A 23,514-nucleotide genomic window follows, 5' to 3' on the forward strand; every position below is an offset into this window, starting at 1 on the left:
ATGCATTTACTGTCAGTTTTAATTAAACACATTCTTTCAAAATAAAAGTATTAATTTTAAAAAACTCTTACAAACCCCAAACCTTTGGACAATATTTGTGTTACAATTTACACTATACACAATAAAAAGTACATTAAATGCTAAATGTTAAAAAACACAATTCTCTGAAATATTTTGTTCAGATCAGACAGAAAAGAATATTGAAGCTTTGACTGTTATATCAAAGTGCACTTAAGCAATTGATCTTATAATCAACCAATTGTCTATAACCAGTTCCAATAAAAAGTCAAAGTTAAGTAAGAATTTATAACTATTAAAATGGCTTTTGGAGTCTCTCAGAGCAAATAAAACTTTAGAGCTAAACCTCTTTCAGCATTTATCAGGTAAAGCTAATGTTCATGGTAAACATGAAAGTTGTTATTTATCTCTTTTTTCAGAATAACATTAGTGAATGTTTACATCTTTCATTTTACAATCACCTAATTGTCAGTGAGTACTGGCAATGCAGTCCAAAAATGCAAAAAGGCCTGACGAAGACCCTTTGGGTCGAAACGTTGTTCATTTTAATAAATCCTTGGGAGCAGAAGTGGCAGTGTGCCAATTCTTGTTCATTTTTGAGTTTGATGTTTCATTTGATCGAGCACCTGCCAACATTTTTTGGGATGTGCGCACAATTTCTTCCTTTTTGAATGCAATCAGAATGGCCATAAAATCCAGTTGTCGGGGTCTGTGGGATGATTTCTGGGTTTTGTTTAAATTATGTGATTTATAAATACTACATTTGATTGATAAATACAATTTCAACAGCAATATAAATGTAAGAATAATATTTTACAACGTCTTACTTTGAGTGATGCTTTGTCTCTTCTTAAGGAATCAAAGTGATCGGTGGTGTGAAAGAATTAACAGGAGAGGAATATGGCGTTTATGTCAAGAGGATCTTACCTGGTGGCCTTGCTTCCAGTGATGGTAAGTTTTCTCAAAGATTTTTTTTTTGCCTTAAATTGCCTTACATTTTTTTTTTCTTTCGAATATTATCTTAAATGGAGTCTGTTGTGAATGCAAAAGGTCTGGAAAGTTTTAAAGATCTAAGTGCTCGACAAATAAAGTTATTGTCTTCTTAAATAACGAATGAAACAAATCGTCTCGCTTCCTGTTTCAAATCTATGTACACATTTGTGCAATGCAAAAAAAAGCTATTTTAGACACTGCAAGAAAAGAGGTGATGAGCAATGCAAGTGTTTTTTGACCTTGGATGCATATAAACCTATTGTAGAAGACCTACGAAATTAGTAACCTTTAAAGTAGCATAATAGCGGAACTTTATACAATTATCCAACAGTGTAAGAACATAGATTTATAGTCTCTCAGACACAGTCCAAAAAAAAAACAGCTCAGAAAGGCATGAATTTCCTACTGGTTTAACTGTTAGACTAGCATAATCACATTTTTACCAGCAAAACCTAAGTGGCGAGGCTCAGGCTAGTCAACAATGGGAGGTTGAAATCTGCTTGATTAAATTGCATTGATCCACATTATAATCAACAGCTTTTGCTAATGAACAAAGTGAATCAATCTTGTTGCTATGAATCAAATCTTTTACTGTAATTGGAGATTAGCTTTACATTTAAACCAAAATCAGAATTTGAATGTGAAACAGCCACATTATAATAAAACAGAAAATTCCACAAATTTAGAAAGGTGTGTGAAAACTGTGTCAGTGCAGCTGTTTACATTTCTGCGAAACAGATTGTCTGTCTCACTGCGTATACCTCTGCTTAAGTCTCTCACGTGTGAAGGGGAGTTTAGCGTCATCCCTGTGCTTAGAGTTAATGCCCCTGACGGACTGGAATTAGAGTCTGTCTCCCATTCTGTTGCTACAGAGCACGGGGTAAATGGGAGCTTATATGGGCGCATGCGCTCTGCGGGGTCTTTGCTTGTTTTTGCCATCTCACACCATTGCTGTTAGCTTGCCATTCAGAGAACTTAGCTTGCTTTCTGGCTACTCTCTTTGGTTTGATGGAAAGACATAGTAAACAACTGGGAGACAGATATTCTGAAAGAATCTAGACAAATTTTCACAGTACTGATGATAATCCAGTGTGACTGTAAAATCGGATACCCGAAAGGTGGTAGTTGGCTAAAGTGGTCTGAGACAAAGTTAGACATAGGTGACTCCTTTGAGACTTCGCAGCTTGTTCCGTTCCGGATTTGATTTGCTCTGACAAGATATCATTGAAGTGAAGGTAGAAGACATAACCCTGACCTACATTTATGTCCTACAGAAATGAAAAGGTTTGAGGGCCGTATGCTGTCTCTTCTGCAGCCACAATTCGCTAAAAAACACAAAAAGTTGCTAAATTATGAAATTAAAACTGTTTAACGCTTGAACAAAAGTTGAGTTTATGGTCACAGCTAACAGAGTCAACATTAAAGTCATGATCAATTTACACACCTTAGTGTGACAAAACAAAAGTACATATTTAATTAATTTATTTAGGTGATCAACATTAGCTGCTTATGTTTTTAGTTCTTAAATGCCTTTACTTTTGAATCTTTCATAGTGAACTACAGATTGAATGAGTACATATATTTTCTTTCAAAAGTTTGGGGTCTGTAAGTAAATACAGTAAAAACGAATATTATTGCAATCTTATGGAAAACTATAAATGTCTTTACTGTCACCTTTGATCAATTTAATAAATCTGTGCTGAATAAAAGTATATATTTGTTTAGAAGAAAAAAAAGTACTGAGCCCAAACCTTTTAATGGTAGAAATGGAAAAATATTAAGAATATTATGCAATGTAAGAAAAGTATGTAATAGTAATATATTTGTCAAGTCGTTGTATGGGTCTTTATAGTTTTTATTTTGTGATTGCTTCATTAGGAAACCTGCAGCCTGGAGACCAAATATTGGAGGTGAATGGCGAAAGCTTGATTGGTGTGACAAGTGAACGGTACATATTACACTAACACTCTCTTATTTGTTTTTTATTCATTTGTTCTTCTATTCTGTATGTTCTTTCTATGATGACTTCAAAATAAATTCAGTTAAATACCTCAAGGACTGTTTATTTAGCTTGTATTCACTTTTACCTCTGAAACTGTAATTATTTTATTGCCTTTAAAACACTTGATGCCTGATATTGTTCTTTGATTTTAGAGCGGTGGATATTCTTAGATCAGCATCCTCAACCAATCACATGCAGCTTCTCATTGCCAGAGATGAGGAAGCAAGGTAAGCCCCTGATCCATCCATTATAACATCTGCTCAGAAGATCACAAACTTCATTTAGACATTTAAAAAGTCGCTTTTAAATGTTGCTTCCGGAAAAAAAAAAGAACATTACATTCAAAGCACAATTATAATCATGATTAAAGAACACTGAAAAAACATATCATGATTTCCCAAAAAAATATTAAGCTGCACAATTATTTTTTAACATTGTTGATGATAATAATAAATGTTTCTTAAGCTTCAAATCATCATTTTAGAGTAGTTTTTGAAGGATCATGTGACAATTCAGTGAAAATTTAGCTTTGGAATAAATTACATTTTAAAATATATTATAAAATAGAAAAGTAATTTTCAATTGTGATAATATTTCATAATATTACTGTTTTTACTATCAAATAAATGCAGCCTTGGTGAGCATGAGACTTCTTTTAAAACTTAATTTTTCCTTTAGACGCCACGGAAGTGTTTGTGTAAAAAACAATTACAAAATAATTATTGAAAATGTTTATCTTTTCAAGCAAACCAAAGGAATGTTTCCTTCCACTTACTTGGTGACATTTAACCAGCTTAAACACTTGCCATCACTTAAACACTCTCATCCACTGATATTGATCTATGAATGTCTGACCTGAGTATATTTCATTTGAATGTCCACCCTTTAGAAGACACGTTAAATAATTAAATGAAAGATGAATAATTTTGTTCATAAACTAGATCTGACTGAGTATTGGCAGTGCCTGTGAGTCTCTTGGCGAGCTATTCAAAGACGAGCTTCTGGCCCGCATGGCTCCAATATACTGCCGCCCTCCTCTGTTCCTTTCGCTCTCTAGAAAAATGATCAATGGAAAATCAGTATTCCTGTATATGGCAATCCTAGTAGTGACCTTTCACTTGCCTTTTAGTAACGAACAATCATTTTTGCAGTCATGAGCATTTTTAATGCTCTAATGTTTTTAATTTATTTGATTATGAATGGCGTTACTGTCACTTTTGATCAATTTAATGCATGTTTCATGAATAGAAGTATAGTATACATGGTAACACTTTATTTTGATAGTCCACTTTAGACATTCAACTAACTATAAGTAACTTTGCCGCTACATGTCAACTAACTATCATTAGAGTATTAGTAGACTGTCTGCTTAATATCTGCTAATACTTTATTTTGTTGGTCCCCCAACAGACATTCAACTGACTATACTGTAAGTAACTTAGCAACTACAAGTCAACTTGTTCTCCTAACCTGAACCCTAACTCCCAACCCTAACCTAACAGTCTACTATAATATACTAATACTCTAATGACAGTTAGTTGACATATAGTTGAAAAGTTACTTATAGTTAGTAGAATGTCTAAAGTGACTATCGAAATAAAGTGTAACCGATTAGGGTAACCACTAATAAATGTAACGTTGTTGAATGTCAACTTTTGCAAATCTCCATATCCATTTTCTTTCTGTACATTTCTAATAATAGTGCACCTGTTCAGGATCTCTTTGATATGATTGAGCATCAAGAACACAAGGATGTTTTTCCATAAAACTGGGTGTTACATTCTACTGTTAGCCTTAATTAATAGATTAATTAAAAGTATAACTGGTAGGTCATGTGACAGTAGCAAGATGGCTAATGTAGTATGTTGGAACTTCATTCAAACTACCCATTTTCATACTATATAGAACATACATTTATAGCAGTTTCAAAGTCAATTCAAATACAAATGTAGTACCTTCTCAGACAGTACGTGATTTCAGACTCACCGACATACAATATTACATTGGAACCCAACCCAGATGTGTTTACTGTGAGAGTCAGTGGCATGACCGCAGTGTACTTTTGAACTGTGCCCAGGGATTGTATGAATGACGGAAAAAGCCATTCCACACGTGGAGAAATGGAGGGAGCGAGTGCGAGGATTCACATTTTAAGCCATGATGAGATGAGTCCTTGCGTCTCCATGCTTTAATCTGCGTTCTGCCCTTAACCAATGCGCATTGAGGGGATTACGCCTCTGCCTCCATGCAAAGACCTCCGCTGCCTTCACTCGCATATCAACAACCTGGACGTCTTCAGGGACCGAAAGACTGAGCGCAGCATTTCTGGGCTTTTTGTTTGTGTGTATTTATGAGGAAGATGGTTTTAGAATATGCACGTATATACATAGTGGTTTATTGAGACAGTGTTCATGCCTTTTAGAGTCAGCTCCTTACCATATGCATCACAACCTTGTGTGACCTGCCTCGCTTTAATCCACACTGATAACCTGTCCTGAGGACGGAGGAAAAAGCTCTTTTTGCATTGCATCACGCACTTCGAAAGCTGTCACTTTGAGTACACCTAGATATTTTGGGTTTGGAGTATATGATTCGGCTCTAAAATGGAGGAATGCAGAGAAGTATAGTTATTGAAGGCTTGGCTATGTTTGTATAGTCTTCTGAACCCACATAGTCGCTTTGAATGGTGGTTAAAACAGGCAAAGATCTGGGATCACTCAGGGACACCTGTATGTAGGTAAAGAGGCCAGTGGCTGAGCCAGTGTGTAATGAACACATGTCCATAACTGAATAAGGTTTGAATCAAGTGACAGGACATTTCTGTTGACCTATATCTGACATTCAAGAGGTGTCTGGGGTATAAAATTGGCCTGGGATGGAGATGGAGGGGAATATTTAAATAGATTGTAGATATTGCCCAGCCTAACTAGGGGGAACTTAAAGAGAACTCAGCATGTTTATTTATACTCAATAGGCTGATCACAAAATCCATTTACATTTCTTTATCTTTCAGTTAGAGAACAATGATCTATCTATCTATCTATCTATCTATCTATCTATCTATCTATCTATCTATCTATCTATCTATCTATCTATCTATCTATCTATCTATCTATCTATCTATCTATCTATCTATCTATCTATCTATCTATCTATCTATCTATCTATCTATCTATCTATCTATCTATCTATCTAGACATATAATAATACAGTACATTTCTAAAAGTAAAATGGTTATTTTTTGGGTTGTCAAGTGTTATCTGTCTGGCACCTTGTTTGCCGTGAGTGCGGTGAAACTCTTTCATAAAAGTAAAATGGTAAAATGATTTTTTTTTTTCTTTTTTCTGTGGTTGGACCAATGAAAATATTGGAAGGGAAAGTACAATTTTGAATTACGGGCCATACGAGGCCAGTCAAAAAACACCTTATTGTCGAGCCCTATATTGGTATTCAGACTACTTGCAGCAGATTGCTGTAAAAGTTTAGAGTAGATTTATAACATTGGTCATGCTTTTCCCTTCTAGTAATGATGTGGAATATTTTAATCACTGAATCAGAGAGTCTCTAGAGAGTACTTGTATCTGCTTAGAGTATATTTGGATTGTGTAGATAACGTTCCATAACATAATAACATTCTGTCCTAATTACTGTAACTGGCATGATATTATTTTGGAATAGTGCAAGCTGTTAGTGCAATAGTGCAAGGGAAGTAAGGACTGTTATGTCATTTAGGTGTCTAAAGAAGTTTTTTTTTTCTTGGACGGTTGCATTATTGTTATTTCTTCTTTTGTCTTTGTGTAGTCGAGAATTTGCAGAGCTCCTTGAAAAATATGGCTCAAACGGAAGCACGGGATCTACCAGGAATTCTCCTATTCAGCAAAGTATGTATATTCTTTCAAGTTTACATGAAATGCACATAATAGAAATTCTTCATATACATTCATTTTTGTGCTCGGGTTTAGAATATCTCTTTTCATAACCTCACTACTTCCTGACATAACTAAGGTTATGAAATGCTGATTCGTGTAATATGATCCTCACAACTGGATAAAAAACAGGAGGAATAGAGAAAGAAATTCACATCACATCTCTTAACCATTCATCCCTATCCATTTTGACTTCTACATTCATACTCTTTCTCGAATATAAATGAAAAACAGGAGTCAAACAAACTGTGTTTTCAAAAAACAATCTCTTTTTTGGGGGGCTCAAGTCAATTATAATTATAATGTTTGGGGGAGAAACAAATCAGCCCTTGAAAATGGCTTAAGACATTTTCGCATTTGTCCATTATGCAATTTTGAACATCTGTTTCTGCCGGAGGAAAGACGCTTCACAGGAAAAGTTCTTGAGAACGGAGCGAGCGCTCAGTCTTATCCCTGCTCTCCCCTCTGTGTAGAATATTCTAATGATGTAACTTGCTTTAAGCACAGCAAAGAGTTTCATTTGAGTCTTTAATTCAAAAGTGCAAATGAGAGATTTACAGGAGTTATGTTCAAATGGCTTCGTATGGACATTTTGTGTTTGTTTTTGACGAATTAAGTTTCAAGGAAGTTTCCGAGACTTGCTCAAAAAACTTTGTATTCATTTAAAGATTACATGGTCTTTGAAGAGAATTTTCCGTTTGTTTATTTTTTCAGTTTTTGCTACAATATACAACAGTTAGCTCAGACAAACAGTGTTCCAAGAGTTCCAATATTAACTTTTATTAAAATTGTGGATTACTGTAAAGAAGCCAGTGTTTTTGGATATGAGTGAAATGGCTAACTTTATGGATTGTGTCACTGCCCTCTGGTGGTTATTATATAAGCTTGCATAATTACTAACTACGCAATGTTACTGTATGTCAAGTTTGATCAGGTATTTTGTCATAATCACCATATCTCACTTTTTGTGTCACAGCAGGCAGATACTTGGACAGCACGTCATCAGGGTCTTCATCCAGATCTCAGAGTCCTCTATTGCTGAGTCCTGCTGGATCTCAGAGTAATTACAACAACACAGGACCATTGCTACGCTCCCTAAGGTACTGATAACAAATTATTTAGTCTAGTAAAGTTTACATTCTGAGTCGTTTAACAGTTTATTTTGATTTTAACACCACGCTGTACTTCACTAGTCGTTTTGAGTATGTGTGAGTGTGTTTGTGTGTTTGGTTTCAGCCACCCAGGTGAAGGGGTGATTCAGCTGATATCAATCGCTCGCTCCTGCAGTCTGGGTATTACCATTGGAGGTGGCTCCAACAGAACTGATGGCCCTGCAGTTTTCATCCAGGAAGTGCTGTCTGGAGGAGACTGTCATCGGGTGAGAGATTGATCCTTTAACAAACTGTGTGCCTGCATGTATTTGAGCATAAAGTGTTTATGCACAAATTGAGAATCACTGCAGATTTTGAGTGGTCTGATTACCGAACAAATGACTTTCAGTTAATAGGAAACAAAAGGTGGGTTCCATTTGACTGTAAGTGAAGTTCCCTTCGGCATAAAGAATAAGGGAACATCTATACATCACTTCACAGGAAGTGGAGAGGGAAATATAAACACCAGTCTTTACATGTCAGCCCAGTATAAAGTTATATGTTTATCTTACTGATCATAAAACATTCACTACTAGGCTAAAGGGATATCACCAGTTCAATTGGAAAGGATCTCAAGCTGACTAGCTGAAGACATCACTTAAGCTATAATTATAGACACGATACTTTCCTTCCTTAAAAATAAATTTCAGCACTGTTCTACAACCCATGTGAAATGATGCTTTGCAGTGAACTCTGTTAGAGAGCTACATATGTTAATCTATCTGTTCAATAAAATACCTTACTATGTCCACGTTGTTTTACAACATTTCAAATCCTTTAGTTCTCACATCTCTGAAAAGCCAAGCCAATATTGATTCGTGTTTTATTACGAGCTTTTTCGCGTTCTCTTTTTGCCTTTGTGTGCAATTTCACTTGAAAACCATCCTGCTAGGTCTAAAAGATAACACTTATAATAGGCTTACCATAGTGAATCAGGATAAGACAAGTACATGTTTTGGAAGAAGGATCAATGATATATTGACCAATTGTTTAAAGTTTGTTCATTTTGAACAACAACAATGAGAACAACAAACACAAATGAGTAGGAAAAGGCACACAATTCGTGGAAGTGTTTAGTCTGAGCTGGAGAAAGAAACAGATTATAAACCTCTGGGAATCTTGCCCCACAAGGCAAGGATAACTCAGCTTTTTACACCTTACCAATAAGCTTCAACACATTTAGCCATCTTTATCACTGAGGGGGTTAGGATTTAAGTGAGGATAACATCCTAGAATGTCAGGCTACTGCGTGATAGCCTGAGCCAGTGCAAAGGTGTCCTCTTAAGTAGGTAGGGAGTAAGTAGGTGTCTCCTGGAAATGTTCTAAGCAATTTATCCCCTGCTTTACATTGTTTCCCCCAGTAAGAGACAAAATAGGTTTAGACTCCTCTTGGCTGTTCTGGATATGGACAGTGCTGTCGCAGCACACTGCAGAGGTCAGGTGCACCCCGTCTAGGGCATCGCCCTCCCTGTGGAATATAAAACTCCACAACGGGGAGGGGAGCTGTACTATTCACCTACACGACTATTGTGCTGAAACTCAGATATTCAATATCGCTTAGATTTTCAGTGTCAGATTGTTTGCCATCTGTAACATCTATTAAATAAGGTCCCTTGTCCGTTTTGAATCATTTATCCAGAATCAATGATAATAACTGAAATATGTATTGTCATAACTATAAACACGCTGGTTTGTAGGACAAATTGATCCACTGTTAACTGCAGTTGTTGAGTTTATTTACCTATAGTGGCAAATGAATCAGAACTCTTACACAGTCACAGAACAAAGCTGTGTTGAAATAAGGTGGATATAGTGCATCCCTAAACCATCAAGCTGTGGAAATGGTTTGAAAGCGGGTTGGATTCACTCTAATATGAGACTTTTGGCACAGTTTTGTAGTTTTAATGACTTTGGTGTGTCTTGGGGGATGGAGTTGCTGTAGTGGTGTCCTCTGTAAAGACACGAGAGAGGTCTCCACCTGGTGATGAGTAGTGCAGTGGGTTATGTTCCTGCTGATGCTGTTGGTGCAGCTTTCTTAAACTGAACGTCTGCCAAGAATTGTGACTGATCAGCAACACTGAGTAAGGATCTTCATTCCTTTGGCCTGATAGGATGGACGGCTCAGACCTGGAGATCAGCTTATCGCCATTAACAAGGAGTCGTTGATAGGAGTCACATATGAGGAGGCCAAAAGTGTGCTCAATAAAGTGAAATTCAGGTATTCGCTCTGGTTCATGAAGCTTTACGTCTTTTGAACAATATTTAATAATTAATCAGTATCATTGTACTTATTTCTTTTATAGAATTTATTTCTTTTGTCCCTGTTCTTTGCCTTTGAAGTCAGGAACCAGTCGTGGATATTGCCTTCATTCCTGGAAAAGGACCTTTTTCCAACAGCCTGTTGTTGCATAATGGGGTTCAGAGGGGGGTTGGGAATGGATACAACCCCAGCCGGTTAAAGGTTCATGTCCGATCTCCTGAGGTGAATGTTTAATAGCGTACAGCTCATGTCATGTCTCTGTATAATTAATATGACACCAATATATTGTTGTGTACACAGGCAATTTCCTTGTTATGGTCTTTTTAATAAGCATGCAATGCTTCATAACTTTCTTCTCGTAGATGCGACAAGAGGAAACCGTTCCAGTCCTTTCATCCGCCCCAGAAATCTGCCCTCCAGACATACAGGTTTCAGGTACATGTCTCAACGGTTGGCTCATTACACCCTTAACACTATCTTAATGAGCTTTAAAGATAGTTTCCACCCTTTCTCATCACCCACATAAACAGTACTTTAAGTGAAATACTTTACTAAGTACTTTATAACCTTTAAATCACAATATGTTAGTGTTAACAGCACATACATTTACATTCAAATTTTAAACAGATGAATTTACTTGAGAGGCAAAATTTCTAAAAATACACTACTGTTCAAAAGTTTGGGTTGATCAAGATTTTTAAGAAATCATCTTTATTCAACAAAAATGCATTGAATTGAATGAATACTGGATGTAGTTGCTCTCTTAGTTTCTAAACTTTACAGATTACACCTTGTGTCTCAGTGAAAGTAGCATCCAAAATGATCCAGTGCACGGAGAAACAGGATTTAATGCAAAGCAATTATTTATTTTGAGAGAGAAAGATTGGGGATTAGTCAGTAGCAGTGTTTGGATTTTAATCAACGGCTAGTTGCAAAGTAATCTCTCTGTGCTCCGGGGGTCGGGCATGTATGTGAGGTGTTTAAATTACACAATCAAATTCTAGAAGACATAACAAAATAAAGGAAAAAGGCCTCTTTCATGTTGAGTCAGATTGTGCTCTTATCTCAGTTCACAGCAGCTGGGTATCTGTTTAATACAGATTGATTTGCTGTGCGTAATGTGTAATCCTTTCTTGGGGCACAAAATGGGATTGATAAGTTGTTATAGAAACCATACAGAGATAACCCCTTAGAGCCATTTTATGCTATTAGATACTTTGAAGAAGCTATCTGTGTGGATGTTAACATGTCAAGTCACTTCTCCAGACACTGAGATCTTTGTATGCTTAGATAATGTCCCAAAATGCTCTGTATTTCTCTGCATAGAGACCCAAAAAGTATTTTTACACTTGTTGCGGACATTTCCAAAACACCGGAAGGTTGTGTATTAGATACAAAATACCAAACCCAGTGGAATCTGCAAACAAATGATGCAAGACCTTTGAATTTCGATCAGTTTTGAAGTATGGCTTCAATGTCCAAATACATGTCCAAATGTCCTACACACAATGAATGCATGTCAGGCCCACTGAGATGTGCACCACGCACCTGTCCGTCTGGCTATCCCTGGCTCAGAGATTAATCTAGACCGGATGTAAGCATGCCTGGTTTGCCCTTGAACCCTGGGTGGTGTCGTGTTTACGAGCACAATGTTCTAATCATTCATGACATCAATGAAGTGTATAGTGCTTAATTACCCATTTATCCAGACTAGCTGATAAAATCTAGGAAGATCTGTTTTATCTGAATTAAATGGGCACTGTAATCCCTTCAAAAGCCCTTCTGGGAGTCCTTCCTAGAAAGGAAGACCGGGTGTGCTCAGGCTCAGAGACATGCTTATCTTCATTCGTCATCATTCTTTAATAGTTGTGATTTGTCGAGATGTGGAGATTGTTATAGAATTCTGCTATCCAATGGAAACTGATTTTTACAACTGGTTTACACCGACCATAAAGGCTGACTGTTGAATGTACTACACTAGGCTAAACATGAAACTATTTAAAAAAGTTGATGTTAGTGCTTATGTTGTCAGATTTTGAGCTTGGTCACTGGATAGTTGGATTTCTGTTGCCACCCATATCACCTAAAACCTGTATCCCAAAGTACTCTTTCCCAAAGTGATTGGGGGCTGGGACTGTCAAGCAGTGAAAATGACAACAACAACAAAAAACACATCAACAGTAGTCTAAATGAATCATATGCTATATCCCAAGTCTTCTAAAGTCATATAATAGCTTGGTTGGATAATCCTCCCCTCTATGGTGCTTTGAAATGGACTCCAAATCTAATGTTGCCATACAGAATGTAGTTCGAGAGTACTTGGGAATATGGTGCTCAAGTTAAATAGTCACTTTTATTGTATTTTTTTGTGATTTTTGAGCTTGATAGATAGCTCCCCATTCACTTTAATGATATGGAAAACTGGCCAGAGAATTGACCCTTTGCTAAGCCACGCCCGAAGACCGCCACTGGCCAATTGTGTCATAGCAACTGTAACTAGGCGTGGGAGGTCTGGCAAGCTTTCGAGCGAGGGAAACATGCCAAAGCATTGTGCGTATGGATTGTGCAAATCTGATACCCGGTATCCTAAAAGTTTGGACGGGGAAGTGGATTTTTTTTCGTTCCCTAAAATCTAAAAGCTGCGGGGAGAAATGAAGGGCGTGATCAAGCAGTGTGGGAGACCCATTCACAACTAAATGTCGACAGGATTAGCAAATTCAACTATTGCTTGGAAATATTGATGGTTCTGTGTTCATAATGCATATATTTTTACGTAAAATAAGACGATTAAAGACAAGATGGAGGCTCACTGACATACTTTAAAATATATTTCAGCATTTTGTTAATCGACGGCCTACTTTAACCCAACTAACTTTAACCCAATCCGATCACGGCTCTCCCGGTGTTAGTGTTATTCCACAAGATTTATGGATAAGCAGTTTGATTTAAAATTATTTTTAGGATTATTTTCACATTTCCCTTACCCTGCTGTGCACGAGCATAGCTGTTCCTCAATTTGTGTGTTTCCCATTTGAACGGTCAGCATATGAGGTGCTAATGCTTGCGCTGGGACTATAGGATTTAGCTTAAATTTTAAAGAAATTATTCTCTAATCGGTTGCATATTATGTCGTGGATATATCCCTCGAATGGAATACTGCAGTCCCTTTTGTCTTGCTCTCTCAGATATTTCACATGTTCGCCAAAAATTACAAATTTTCTGATTGGGAATGTCTGACACCGGCGCATACACACTGTATAGATGTGCCAGCCGCGAAAGCTTGACAGGCGTAGCAACAGTAACTAGGGAGGGCGGGGCTTAGTGAATGGTCAATTCTTCAAAAAAATTCACCTTTTGTAATTTTTCATTTTGTAAGAAAGGAATTGATATGCATTTGAACAACATTTGGGTGATTCGCCAGAATTCATATTTAGATTAACTATCCCTTCGTAATGCTACAAACACATTTGGCTATTCACATGCTTGCAATTCTGGTGGAACATTCATAGAAGCACCATTAATCTGGATTGTTTTAGTACAATCAGTCCCACCTGTTAAATCCACTCCCCCTGCCCAAGCTCCCTGCTGTGCGTGTTGGTCCTGAATTACCAGCATTGAATCTGTCTGAGTCTGCGCGAGTCTGACATGTCTGAGCTCAACCTGTCAGTCATGAGCGTCAGAAGGCAGCTAAATCCCCGGCGTTGCTTAACAATACACACGCAACTGAAAGCACTGGCGTTAATACCTCTCTTTCTCTATCGCTATCTCTCTCGCCTCTTCAATTCAAATCCCTCACACAGTTCATAATCTTTATTGTATTAATATAATACCCATTCATTTGTTCTCCCAGACAATGAAAAAACACATTAAGGCCATGTTTTCCAAACCAGCTAACTAGCTCTCACCACTAAATGCTGTAATGTGAGAATGACTCTTCAAGTAGGTGTTTTTTACTGTCCCTTTTCCCCCCTCAGCCTCCACCGTACAGAGACCAGCCACTGTTTCCAAACCCAAGATCTCGCTGGACCCTCACATACGGCTCAAATCAGAGAAGCTTGATCTGGTAAGGCTGGTTTACAAACAGTTTTCCATGTGTACGAAGAGTGATTTTCAACCTTCTTTGTATTGTTACATTGTCAGTAGAACATGTAAATGAACAATGTCTACTCATTCTCCATGGACCAAGAAATTCACTTATTCACTATATTCATTTCTTGTAAGGTTATTGTATTATCACTTTGTCTACTCTTTAAACAGTGTTATGGTAAAAATGGTGCACTATGGCTACAGCTTTTGCACCTGTATGCTGTGGTGGGTTGGGCAGAACTGATTGAAGGCCATTTCTCTCAGTTTTGCACCCTCCATTTGGCATAAAACATTTTTCATGGCCAAAGTTGACTACGTTTGGGTAGGATGTTTTTACATTAAAAAAGAAATAATGCTGTTAATTTTGGGATAAATGTTTTATTAGGAAAAATCAATGAGCACAAAGTGTAATTCTCTTTATATATATTTTTGCATTACTCATGACTGCAGTGACATTATGCTTGTATGTATTACCTTTAGTAATGATTAGACCCAGTGGTTCAGAAAATGTGGTAAATTTAAAGGGTAAATCCCCCCCCCCCATTGAAATCTGTACGATTGACTTTAAAAGGAGCCTGTATCTCAGTGCAAAGTAACTGACAGAGCGCTTATGTGGATAACCTCTCGTATCTTAGTGTCACTTTCCTCATAGATATCTCTCTCTACTCTTTATTATGGTGCAGTTGTTTAGCAGAGATTTAATTTAATCCTTCTGATCCTGGGGCTGACCCTAATCTACCGGCCCATTAATAGGATTAGGTCTCAATGGACAAGAGCACTTAAATGTGGACTAAAGGCACAATGCACACTATGTTAAGTGTTGCACGAACAGGTATTTGACATAGTGCAAAGTTTTCAATGCGACTTTATACTGTTCATCACGTGTTTCAAGCAAATATTTTATCTGGTACAGGACAGTTTTTCTTGCCATTGGTGTTTGAACAGTATATCTTATTTTTGTGGCAATATCAGATTGTTGGTTGGTAAGGCTGATTAGGCTGATTAGCCTTATTAATGCATTATTGATTAGCCTTTTGAACTCTTATGGACCATAAGCCTGGATTTATTGTATGCCACTGACTTGACCTCTGCTACCACACTGCCATCTTGTGTGTGTAACAGTAGCATGACTCTTTTCAAGCTTGACTGGTTGATAAGGAATCATAGTTACCAGTCAACTCTTTAAATATACTATACTAAATATTTAAGGTTCAGTTTTTATAGTTATTTTCATTTTTTGTTTTATAGTTTTATAAAACTATACACTTTACAATAAGGTTCATTAGTTAACATTAGTAAATGCACTGTGAACTAACGTGAACTAACAATGAGCAATACATTTGTTACAGTATTTATTAATCTTATGTTCATTGTTTGTTCATGTTAGTTCACAGTGCATTTACTAATGTTAACAAATACAACCTTTGATTTTAATAATGTATTAGAAAATTAGTAAAAGACAATTCAAAGGAGCTAGATTTGTTTGAACAGGCTTGTTGTATCATTTTGCAGGCTCTGTCGTACCTGGGTCTGGATTTAACAGAAGAGAAGAGACTGCAGCTCAGAGAGAGTCTCACTACAGACCCTCAGGGAACGGTCTCATATGGAGGTATAGACACATTCTTAACATGGTCCTCAGTCAGTCAACTACTGTAGATGCAGGACATTTTCCTCATTGTAACAATCATTTTGATGTGGACTTCGCATATTCATCGCATATTTCAATATTGGAGATAAATCCAAAACAGGGGTCAGCAACCATTTTGATCTGAAGTGCCATTTCGTCACTTTTTGAGTCACCCATTTGTACACATGAGACCCACTTGATAGGCAGTTTACTTGCACTATTCACTGTTAAGAGTGTTAGGCTTCCATTGTGCTTATAAATAAATTAAACAGGTTGCATGACAAATAAAAAAGGATTACTGTAGTTTATCAAAAAAAAAAGAAGAAGATGGAGGTTAGCACGCAATGCGTTGGATTCAACATTACTGAAATAACTAAAAAAACATTTAATATTAATCTCTCTCGTATTCATCTTTGGATGCCAATGTTTACTGGTTCAGCTTGCATGTCTAAGGTACCTTATCAACCTCCTGAAATAACCACATTTTGACATAAATGGAAATACCCCTTTTAAAAAGGGAATCACATTCCATATTTGGATATTGGGCTTGAGTTTGTGCTTTGAAACACTCAGAATGAGTTTTTAGAGACGGATTTTCAGTAAAAAAAAAAAATGGGTTCAGTACAAACTTAGACAGCTAAGTATATTTCCAGGCTGCTCTTGACAGGGAGTTACACTTCACTCCTGAACCCCTCAGCAGGAAGATGTCACCACGGCAAATCCTGATCAAAGTGTGTGTGGTGGAGCAAGAGTTCTGCCTGTTTTTTTGTACTTCAGGTGTGCAAACACTTACACCAAGGGCACCTATACATAAATATTCCCTCTTGATGCTCTTTCTCCTGTTATGAGGAAAAATCTGGATATATTTAGCTGAGTGACAGGAGAAGAGACTATACGACACCCACTTTTCTGTTTAGAAAGCAAATGTTGACCTGAAATCACATTTTCAAATCAACACTCAGACTGGTCAAAAGTTTTGTTTAACAAGGCTGCATTTATTTGATCAATAGCACAGTAATATTGTTAATATTATTACAATTTAAAATAATATCTATTTCAATATTAAGCAGCACTACTGTTTCTTGAGCAGCAAATTATCATATTAGAATGATTTCTGAAGGATCATGTGACACTGAATGTATGACTATGAGTAAGGATACAGAAAATTTAGCTTTGCATCACAGGAGTAAATTACATTTCAAAATGCATTCAAATTGAACAAAAGTACTTTTTCACAATATTACTGTTTTCACTGTTTTTAAATGCAGCCTCTGAGTTGTGACTGACTTTTTTTTAAACATAAAAAAATCTTAATGATTTTGATAGTGTAATTTCTTGCATGCTTTTTATATTTCTAGAGTAATTCTTGGCCATTTCTAACTATGGCTCTGTTTTCTTTAATAAGACTTTGTGGAAGCCACCCGCAGCGTGTATCAAGAGAAGCTGGAGGAGGCGGGACTGGGACAGGGACCCTTTATGTTCTCCTATCAGGAAGCAGCTAGTTTGATGGACACCTCTGCCTTTCATTCCCCTGTAAGTAGACCCGCAGGATTTAGTATCGGAATGCTTGACTTTGATTTGGGCTAAACTTCGGCACAATCCTCAGAGCACCTCCTCACATTTGAGACTTCACTTTCTCCTGAAGCTGAGCATGTCGGGAGATTTACTCAGGGATCTTAAAGGAGCTTTTCTCCTGTTCAGAAAAGTTATCAAAGCTGTCTTTTAAGCTCTTAAACGCTTCGATTGTCAGAGTTTGCCTGTTTTGGTCGCCTGTGCCTTTGGATTTGTCTCACATAGATGTATGAGCACTGAATTGGTAGTGGTTTTAATGTTTTTATTTTCTTTCAGATCCCAGAGGAAGGGTCACACACTTCTGAATGAGTTGTTTTAACAGTGTCACTCTCACTTTCAGACCTATGAGTCAGAGTGCAGCTACAGCAGTGAGGAGCTGGAGGAGTTTCAGACGGAAGTCAAACAACTCCAGCTGCAAATGAAACAACTCAAGGTGAGTACTGAAATACACAGGGGTAGCTGGATTGTGTTGCTTCCTTCAATCAATAGATAATAGAAGTATAGTACTATAATTGCTGACTGCAGGGTCCAAAATGAACACTCGCTAAGTGCCAAATTCAAGTCAAAATTGGCTTCAGTGAGTAAATAAACCGACAACTGTTCGGTAAATGAAGTCAAATTGTAAAAATGATAGTCTCGACTGATTCACTTAAAAAAAAAAAACACCTGTCGCAGCTCGTACAACTTTTCCCTCAGTGGAAAACTTACCATCATGTTTATCTGGCAAGTTCTTTCCTCTACAACTCCATGTTTCAACACATGTGGAATATTCCTCACCAAAACCCACAAAACAAAACCAAAAATATATAGAATATGGAATAGACAGAAAAAAAACACATTTTTTTTTAAATGCAAAATTACGGAAGCTCATTTCCACCAAGAAAAAAATACTCATGCTTTTAAAAAAAATTAAATTATGCCAAAAGAAGTCAGAATTTTATCGAATTGAATTTGAGATAAAGTCCAAATTAAAATATGCAAGGCCAAAATTATGATTAAAAATTTCTAAAAGTTGACAGTTCAAATTTACAGAAATCGTAATGGTCTGTCATAATTGTCATAATTATGATATACAAAAATATGATTTATTTTCTTATGTGGCAGAAATGGGCTTTCATGCAAAATAAAGTTTCATTACTTATAAGAAATATTTTTAGTCAGTACATTTTTTTTTTTTTGCACATTTAGATTTAATTTACATTTGCATTACATTTACATTTATGCATTTAGAAGATGCTTTTATCCAAAGCGACTAACAAAGCAGTACGTCAAGGAGTCAACACTATTCGTAATAAACAATGCCAGCTTTTCTGACAACTAAATAGAAAATGTTTATTTTGGAGCCTGGTTGACTTTCCATAAAATGTTGCTAGACTACGAGGTCCCACACATGACATGCAGGGGGAAAAACAAGTTATTGTTGCCACAAATTAATTTATTACCTCATTTTCGGGATTGTGGCCACAATTAAAAAAAAAAAACAAGAAAACAAATTATTACAAGGGGGCCACAAATAAGTTGTGAGATCAAATATCTATTGGCCACAATATCTGTTTTTCTTCCATGTGTCATGTACAAGGCTCTGTAAAAGACTGAGCTGAACATTTGTGCAAAAAGCTTTTTTGACATGAACCTCCATTACACTGCTCTCAGGTGTTACTGAAAGACACAGAAGACAGTAAGAAGACTCTGGAGGAGGAACTGCAGAAGACAGCTGAGGTAAATCCTGGAAATAAACACGACTTCGATGTGACTAATCTTAAATGTCTCAAAAATATGACATCCAAACCTAAAGAGGTAGAGAGCTGATTTAATACATCAACACTTTGTGCGTACCAAATATATACTATCACAACATGAGCGTCTGAACTTTTAAGACAGTTGTCTACCCGTCAATTTGTGTGTTCCCTTATTTCCATGTGTGGATGAAACAGAAGGCCACAGCCACAGTGGAAGAGAATAAGTGTCTGAAGAGTAAGCTGCAGGTCGCAGAGGCTGTTCAGAGACAGACTAACAGTGCCGAACAAGACTACGAGGAGGTCATTCAGCTCCTGGAGGCTGAAATCAAAGATCTGAAGAGCCAGGTAGCCGGAAAGAAACAGAGAGGACTTGAGGCTACCAAGGTAATTTTTCCTCTTTCATCACATCTCTTTGTTTCCTGAAAAATTATTTTATAAGACATTTATTTAAGACATCCATTGCAATGGATAAAACCTTTTTAGGAATGAGTTGCCAGGCCATTGTTATCTAATAAAACACTGTCCAGTCCGGCTCAAACACTTGAACTATTATAGTATTTATGAATATTTTAAATTATTTTTTAAATTTTATTTTAGCTAGCTTTAGTCATTCGTTTGTGCTTTGTCATTTTTTTTTAAACATTTCTGTTTAGCTTAATTTTTTTTATTTCACTTTTAATACTACAGCTAAAATTAAATTGTATTTTGCTTTAGCTGCCATGCAACATTTGAGTTTTTTTGTCTAATAATTATATTTCATTCTAATTCAGCTTTAAATGTAATTAATTAAAATTATTTATAATAGTTTGTTACATATACACGACAACAATGAACCAAATCCTTTTCTCACGGATCTGTGAAAACGACTAAAAACGCTGCATTATTCAGGCCAGTAGTTGACGATGTCAAGAAAAACTATGGACCTGTCCATGTACACGTTTTTCTACAGAGCGGTGAATACAATAATTTGCCGGAGAAGCATTAATAAACTCAGGATCCTGAGCAGCACAAACACATTCCTGTAGTCCGCTATCGTTGTTTTGGTTGTCAAGTACTCCTGTATGCCTATATACTAAATGTAGTACGCATTTGGATGACGTCACTGTTCTCACAAATTAATGAAGATAATGATATAGTTTTCAAAAATGTGCACTTTGAAACCTGTTTTCAAGCAATTGCATTTCAGGCCCTTAAAACGCCACTGTCGTATAAATGAACAGCCAAAATGCATAAAAGGTTTTTTTTTTTAATTGTAAAACGGGGTTGTGTAAATGTCCTCTTAGTTCATTTTAACAACACTGATATTAAAGGCCTTTTCTTTTTCCACAGGAGGATGTGATGGATCTGAATAGAAAGTTCAACGTCATTGACAGCCAGCTGAGAAGGTCTGAACTCACACGGAAACACCTGGAGATTTCCAATAAGAAACTCCTTGGCTTTGCCCAGGTAAAATCAAACCACTTTTTGACTTGAAATCAATTGTAATGTGTTGTATTTAGGTGTCAGTGGTCCTTCAAGAACACCAAAGCACCAAAACATCTAAGTTTATAATTTGCACTGTTTTTACAGAATGTCCACAAAGTTCTCACCAGCACCAGCTTATTTGGGATTGAAAATGGGTAAGTTTCTGAAGCCAAACACATTAAAAGTTGCAGTGATCCCCCCTATCAGTGATCACCATGACATCTCCTTCTCATCCTACAGCGCACGGGCGTCTCCAGCGACTGACAGCCCCGACACACCTTCCCCGATCCCCGACCCCGCCTGCCAGCTCGCAGCTGAGGCCAAAGAGCTTGTGGATGGTGTCTGCTCACTTTGCACCGAGGATCACAGTAAGTGAGAAATGTGCACTAGATCATCACCAGTTCTGGGCGTCTAATCTGAGTAGCTGCGTCAAAGCTATTTCAGTCTGACTCTGTTCGAGTGGAGTGTGACTTTATCTGTTAATGGACTTTTTGCTCTAATGAACTTATTTGAACTTGTGTTGTTGTCATATCTGTGATGAAAATGTTTGGTTGTTTTGCAGCATTACCGCAGTACGTAGAGGGATGCGTTGTGAAGCCCGAAGAGGACTGTGATTCAAAGTGAGTGGCCGTTTTTATTGTGTTATGAAGCAATCAGCATTTTTCCCTTCAACTGCTGCTGTCAGCTGAGTTGAGCTCAGGCCAAATGTTCATTTCTCTGCTTCAGAAGCCTTCACTATAACTGCTGGCCTTGCAAAGTCTGTAAGTTATCCAGTTTGACAAGGGGTTTTGGAACAGCAATGCAGGTGTCACATGGCTAATTTTTTGACAACTGATGTTTTAAAGGGCATTAATTATGACATTTTGAAAGGAGAACAATGAGGGCAGCCATCTCATGTCATGTCAATTCCAGTCTTTCCCTATTCACTTGCGGTGTCTCTCAAAACGCCTGATGTCCACTACAGGCGACATGTGTGAAATCCATCTTGATTAGAAACCCCAAAACATTTTCCTGAAATGTTCATTTGCGACAATTTGACAATTTAAAATCAAGTCTAACAGTAAAAAAAATTGAATTATTTACATTGTGTAAAAATACAACTGATGTCCAATAGTGTAAGCTCTCACCATGGAAGTTGTGTCCTCTGAAGGGAATATGGCACATGGTAAACAACATTTTTCAGATTCAGTATCTTATTTACAGTACAATATTATCTACATATAATCTACAATCACGCTCTCTTTTTTCCTGTAGCCTCGTTCACTGGCCACAACCTCCTGTCCTCGGCGGTCCTGCAGTAGAGCGGAGAGGTCAGTAGAGCGTCTGGGATGGACAGACAAACCGGGCTCATTCAGAACATCAAGGCTGAACTGAAACTATACTGTGGAAAATAAGAGACTGTGAACATCTACAGTGTGGTTTTCACTCCTTCAGTTCATAGTTCGAGTGGTATCAGAGGCCTGAGATCTACTGATCAAACTGATACTCATTTTTTTAAAGCAGTCCATGTACTTATTTAATATGTAGCATTACTCAGTGTCATAATGTAAAGGCAGAAACCAACCAAGGGGATTGAAATCTGAAACACAAACAGCACAATTAACAGCAGAGGCGACTTTGAGATGCTCAAATGCGATTTCAAGTGTGTCAGCGTGTGCCGTGCATCTCCCCATTCAACCACTGTAATGAAAACACATGTGGCCGAGCAGCTGACCTCTCTTTTAGAGTTAGCTATATTATACAGTACATGTATTACATTTCATTTAGGGATTTTTGGGACAGTCCCCACTTTTCATCATTTGATATGATGTTTATTTGTATCTGTTCTGAGAAGTGCTATGACGTTTTGAAGATTTTATATTTTCGGTCCGAATCTTTTATTATGCAGACACACATAGACATGCTCGCTTCAAAGTACGTGGGCGCTCGTCGTCATAAAGCTTGTAAATCTTGCCGTCGAACCCTTTCGATGTTCTCTTCGTGTATTTGCCGATCACGCCAGTCTGTGCTCGGATGGATTTGCGGTACAGGTCGATCCAATGGCACCCAGCATCCACTGCACTACTATCAGGTATGGCCTGTTAAGTGCTTTAGGGGGATCTTTCGTGGCTTGTTTCTGAGATGGACAGTAACGTTGCTCCATCTCAGTGTCCTCGTCACTATACTGATAGTTCTGAGGGGGATTTTGGTTGTCATGGCACTAGAATCAAGTAATGGGGGTCATATTGCAGCGTTCCACCCCGAATGCATCCATTCAGCTGAACAATGCACATGGTTCAGGTTACTGTTTTCATAAGCACACAGTATGCGCCTGTTTTGTCTTGGTATATAGGATCTACAGTCACTTATATCAATGTGTAATAAGCTGGTATCATTCATTTCCTGAGGATAGAGGTGTGCGGTTATGCAGGGGGTTTGTTGATGGTAATAACAGCACATGCTCTACAAATGCTGACATGTAGTCCTGTGATTTAACTAGATTGCATCTTATGTGTGGCCTAAATATCTTTCTTGTAATGTTTTTATTAAAGTCAGAACAAATGTGTCATGTGTTTTTTTTTATGATTTTATGTAGTGGAAGTCGGTGGAGCTTTGACACTTAAAATACTAGAGGGATTGTATGCTATTTTTAAATCTGCTCATGCTTATGTGCCAGTATATATTGTTGTGCCACAG

General features: G+C 37.2%; 1 protein-coding gene across 3 annotated transcripts in view; it reads left to right on the forward strand.

The window, feature by feature from the left end:
* LOC120490134 (syntaxin-binding protein 4) overlaps nt 1-23,377 on the forward strand; it is a 38,672-nt gene extending 15,295 nt beyond the window's left edge. For 2 of the 3 annotated variants that reach the window (XM_089128643.1, XM_039687527.2), the window contains exons 3-22: nt 874-969; nt 2,890-2,959; nt 3,166-3,240; nt 6,815-6,894; nt 7,916-8,039; nt 8,176-8,317; nt 10,202-10,308; nt 10,431-10,572; nt 10,713-10,785; nt 14,325-14,413; nt 15,949-16,045; nt 17,469-17,596; nt 17,976-18,068; nt 19,289-19,354; nt 19,570-19,758; nt 20,704-20,820; nt 20,944-20,993; nt 21,079-21,206; nt 21,401-21,458; nt 22,093-23,377. In XM_089128643.1, the coding sequence (XP_088984769.1) occupies nt 874-969; nt 2,890-2,959; nt 3,166-3,240; nt 6,815-6,894; nt 7,916-8,039; nt 8,176-8,317; nt 10,202-10,308; nt 10,431-10,572; nt 10,713-10,785; nt 14,325-14,413; nt 15,949-16,045; nt 17,469-17,596; nt 17,976-18,068; nt 19,289-19,354; nt 19,570-19,758; nt 20,704-20,820; nt 20,944-20,993; nt 21,079-21,206; nt 21,401-21,458; nt 22,093-22,156 (1,988 nt within the window). In that variant the 3' untranslated portion in view covers nt 22,157-23,377. The remainder of the gene's footprint in view (nt 1-873; nt 970-2,889; nt 2,960-3,165; nt 3,241-6,814; nt 6,895-7,915; nt 8,040-8,175; nt 8,318-10,201; nt 10,309-10,430; nt 10,573-10,712; nt 10,786-14,324; nt 14,414-15,948; nt 16,046-17,468; nt 17,597-17,975; nt 18,069-19,288; nt 19,355-19,569; nt 19,759-20,703; nt 20,821-20,943; nt 20,994-21,078; nt 21,207-21,400; nt 21,459-22,092) is intronic. The other variant, XM_089128644.1, reaches the window with a different exon arrangement.
* The last annotated feature ends 137 nt before the right edge of the window (nt 23,378-23,514 follow it).

Source organism: Pimephales promelas, chromosome 3, assembly GCF_988280905.1.
Source record: "Pimephales promelas chromosome 3, fPimPro1.hap1.1, whole genome shotgun sequence".
Taxonomy (NCBI): Eukaryota; Metazoa; Chordata; class Actinopteri; order Cypriniformes; family Leuciscidae; genus Pimephales; species Pimephales promelas.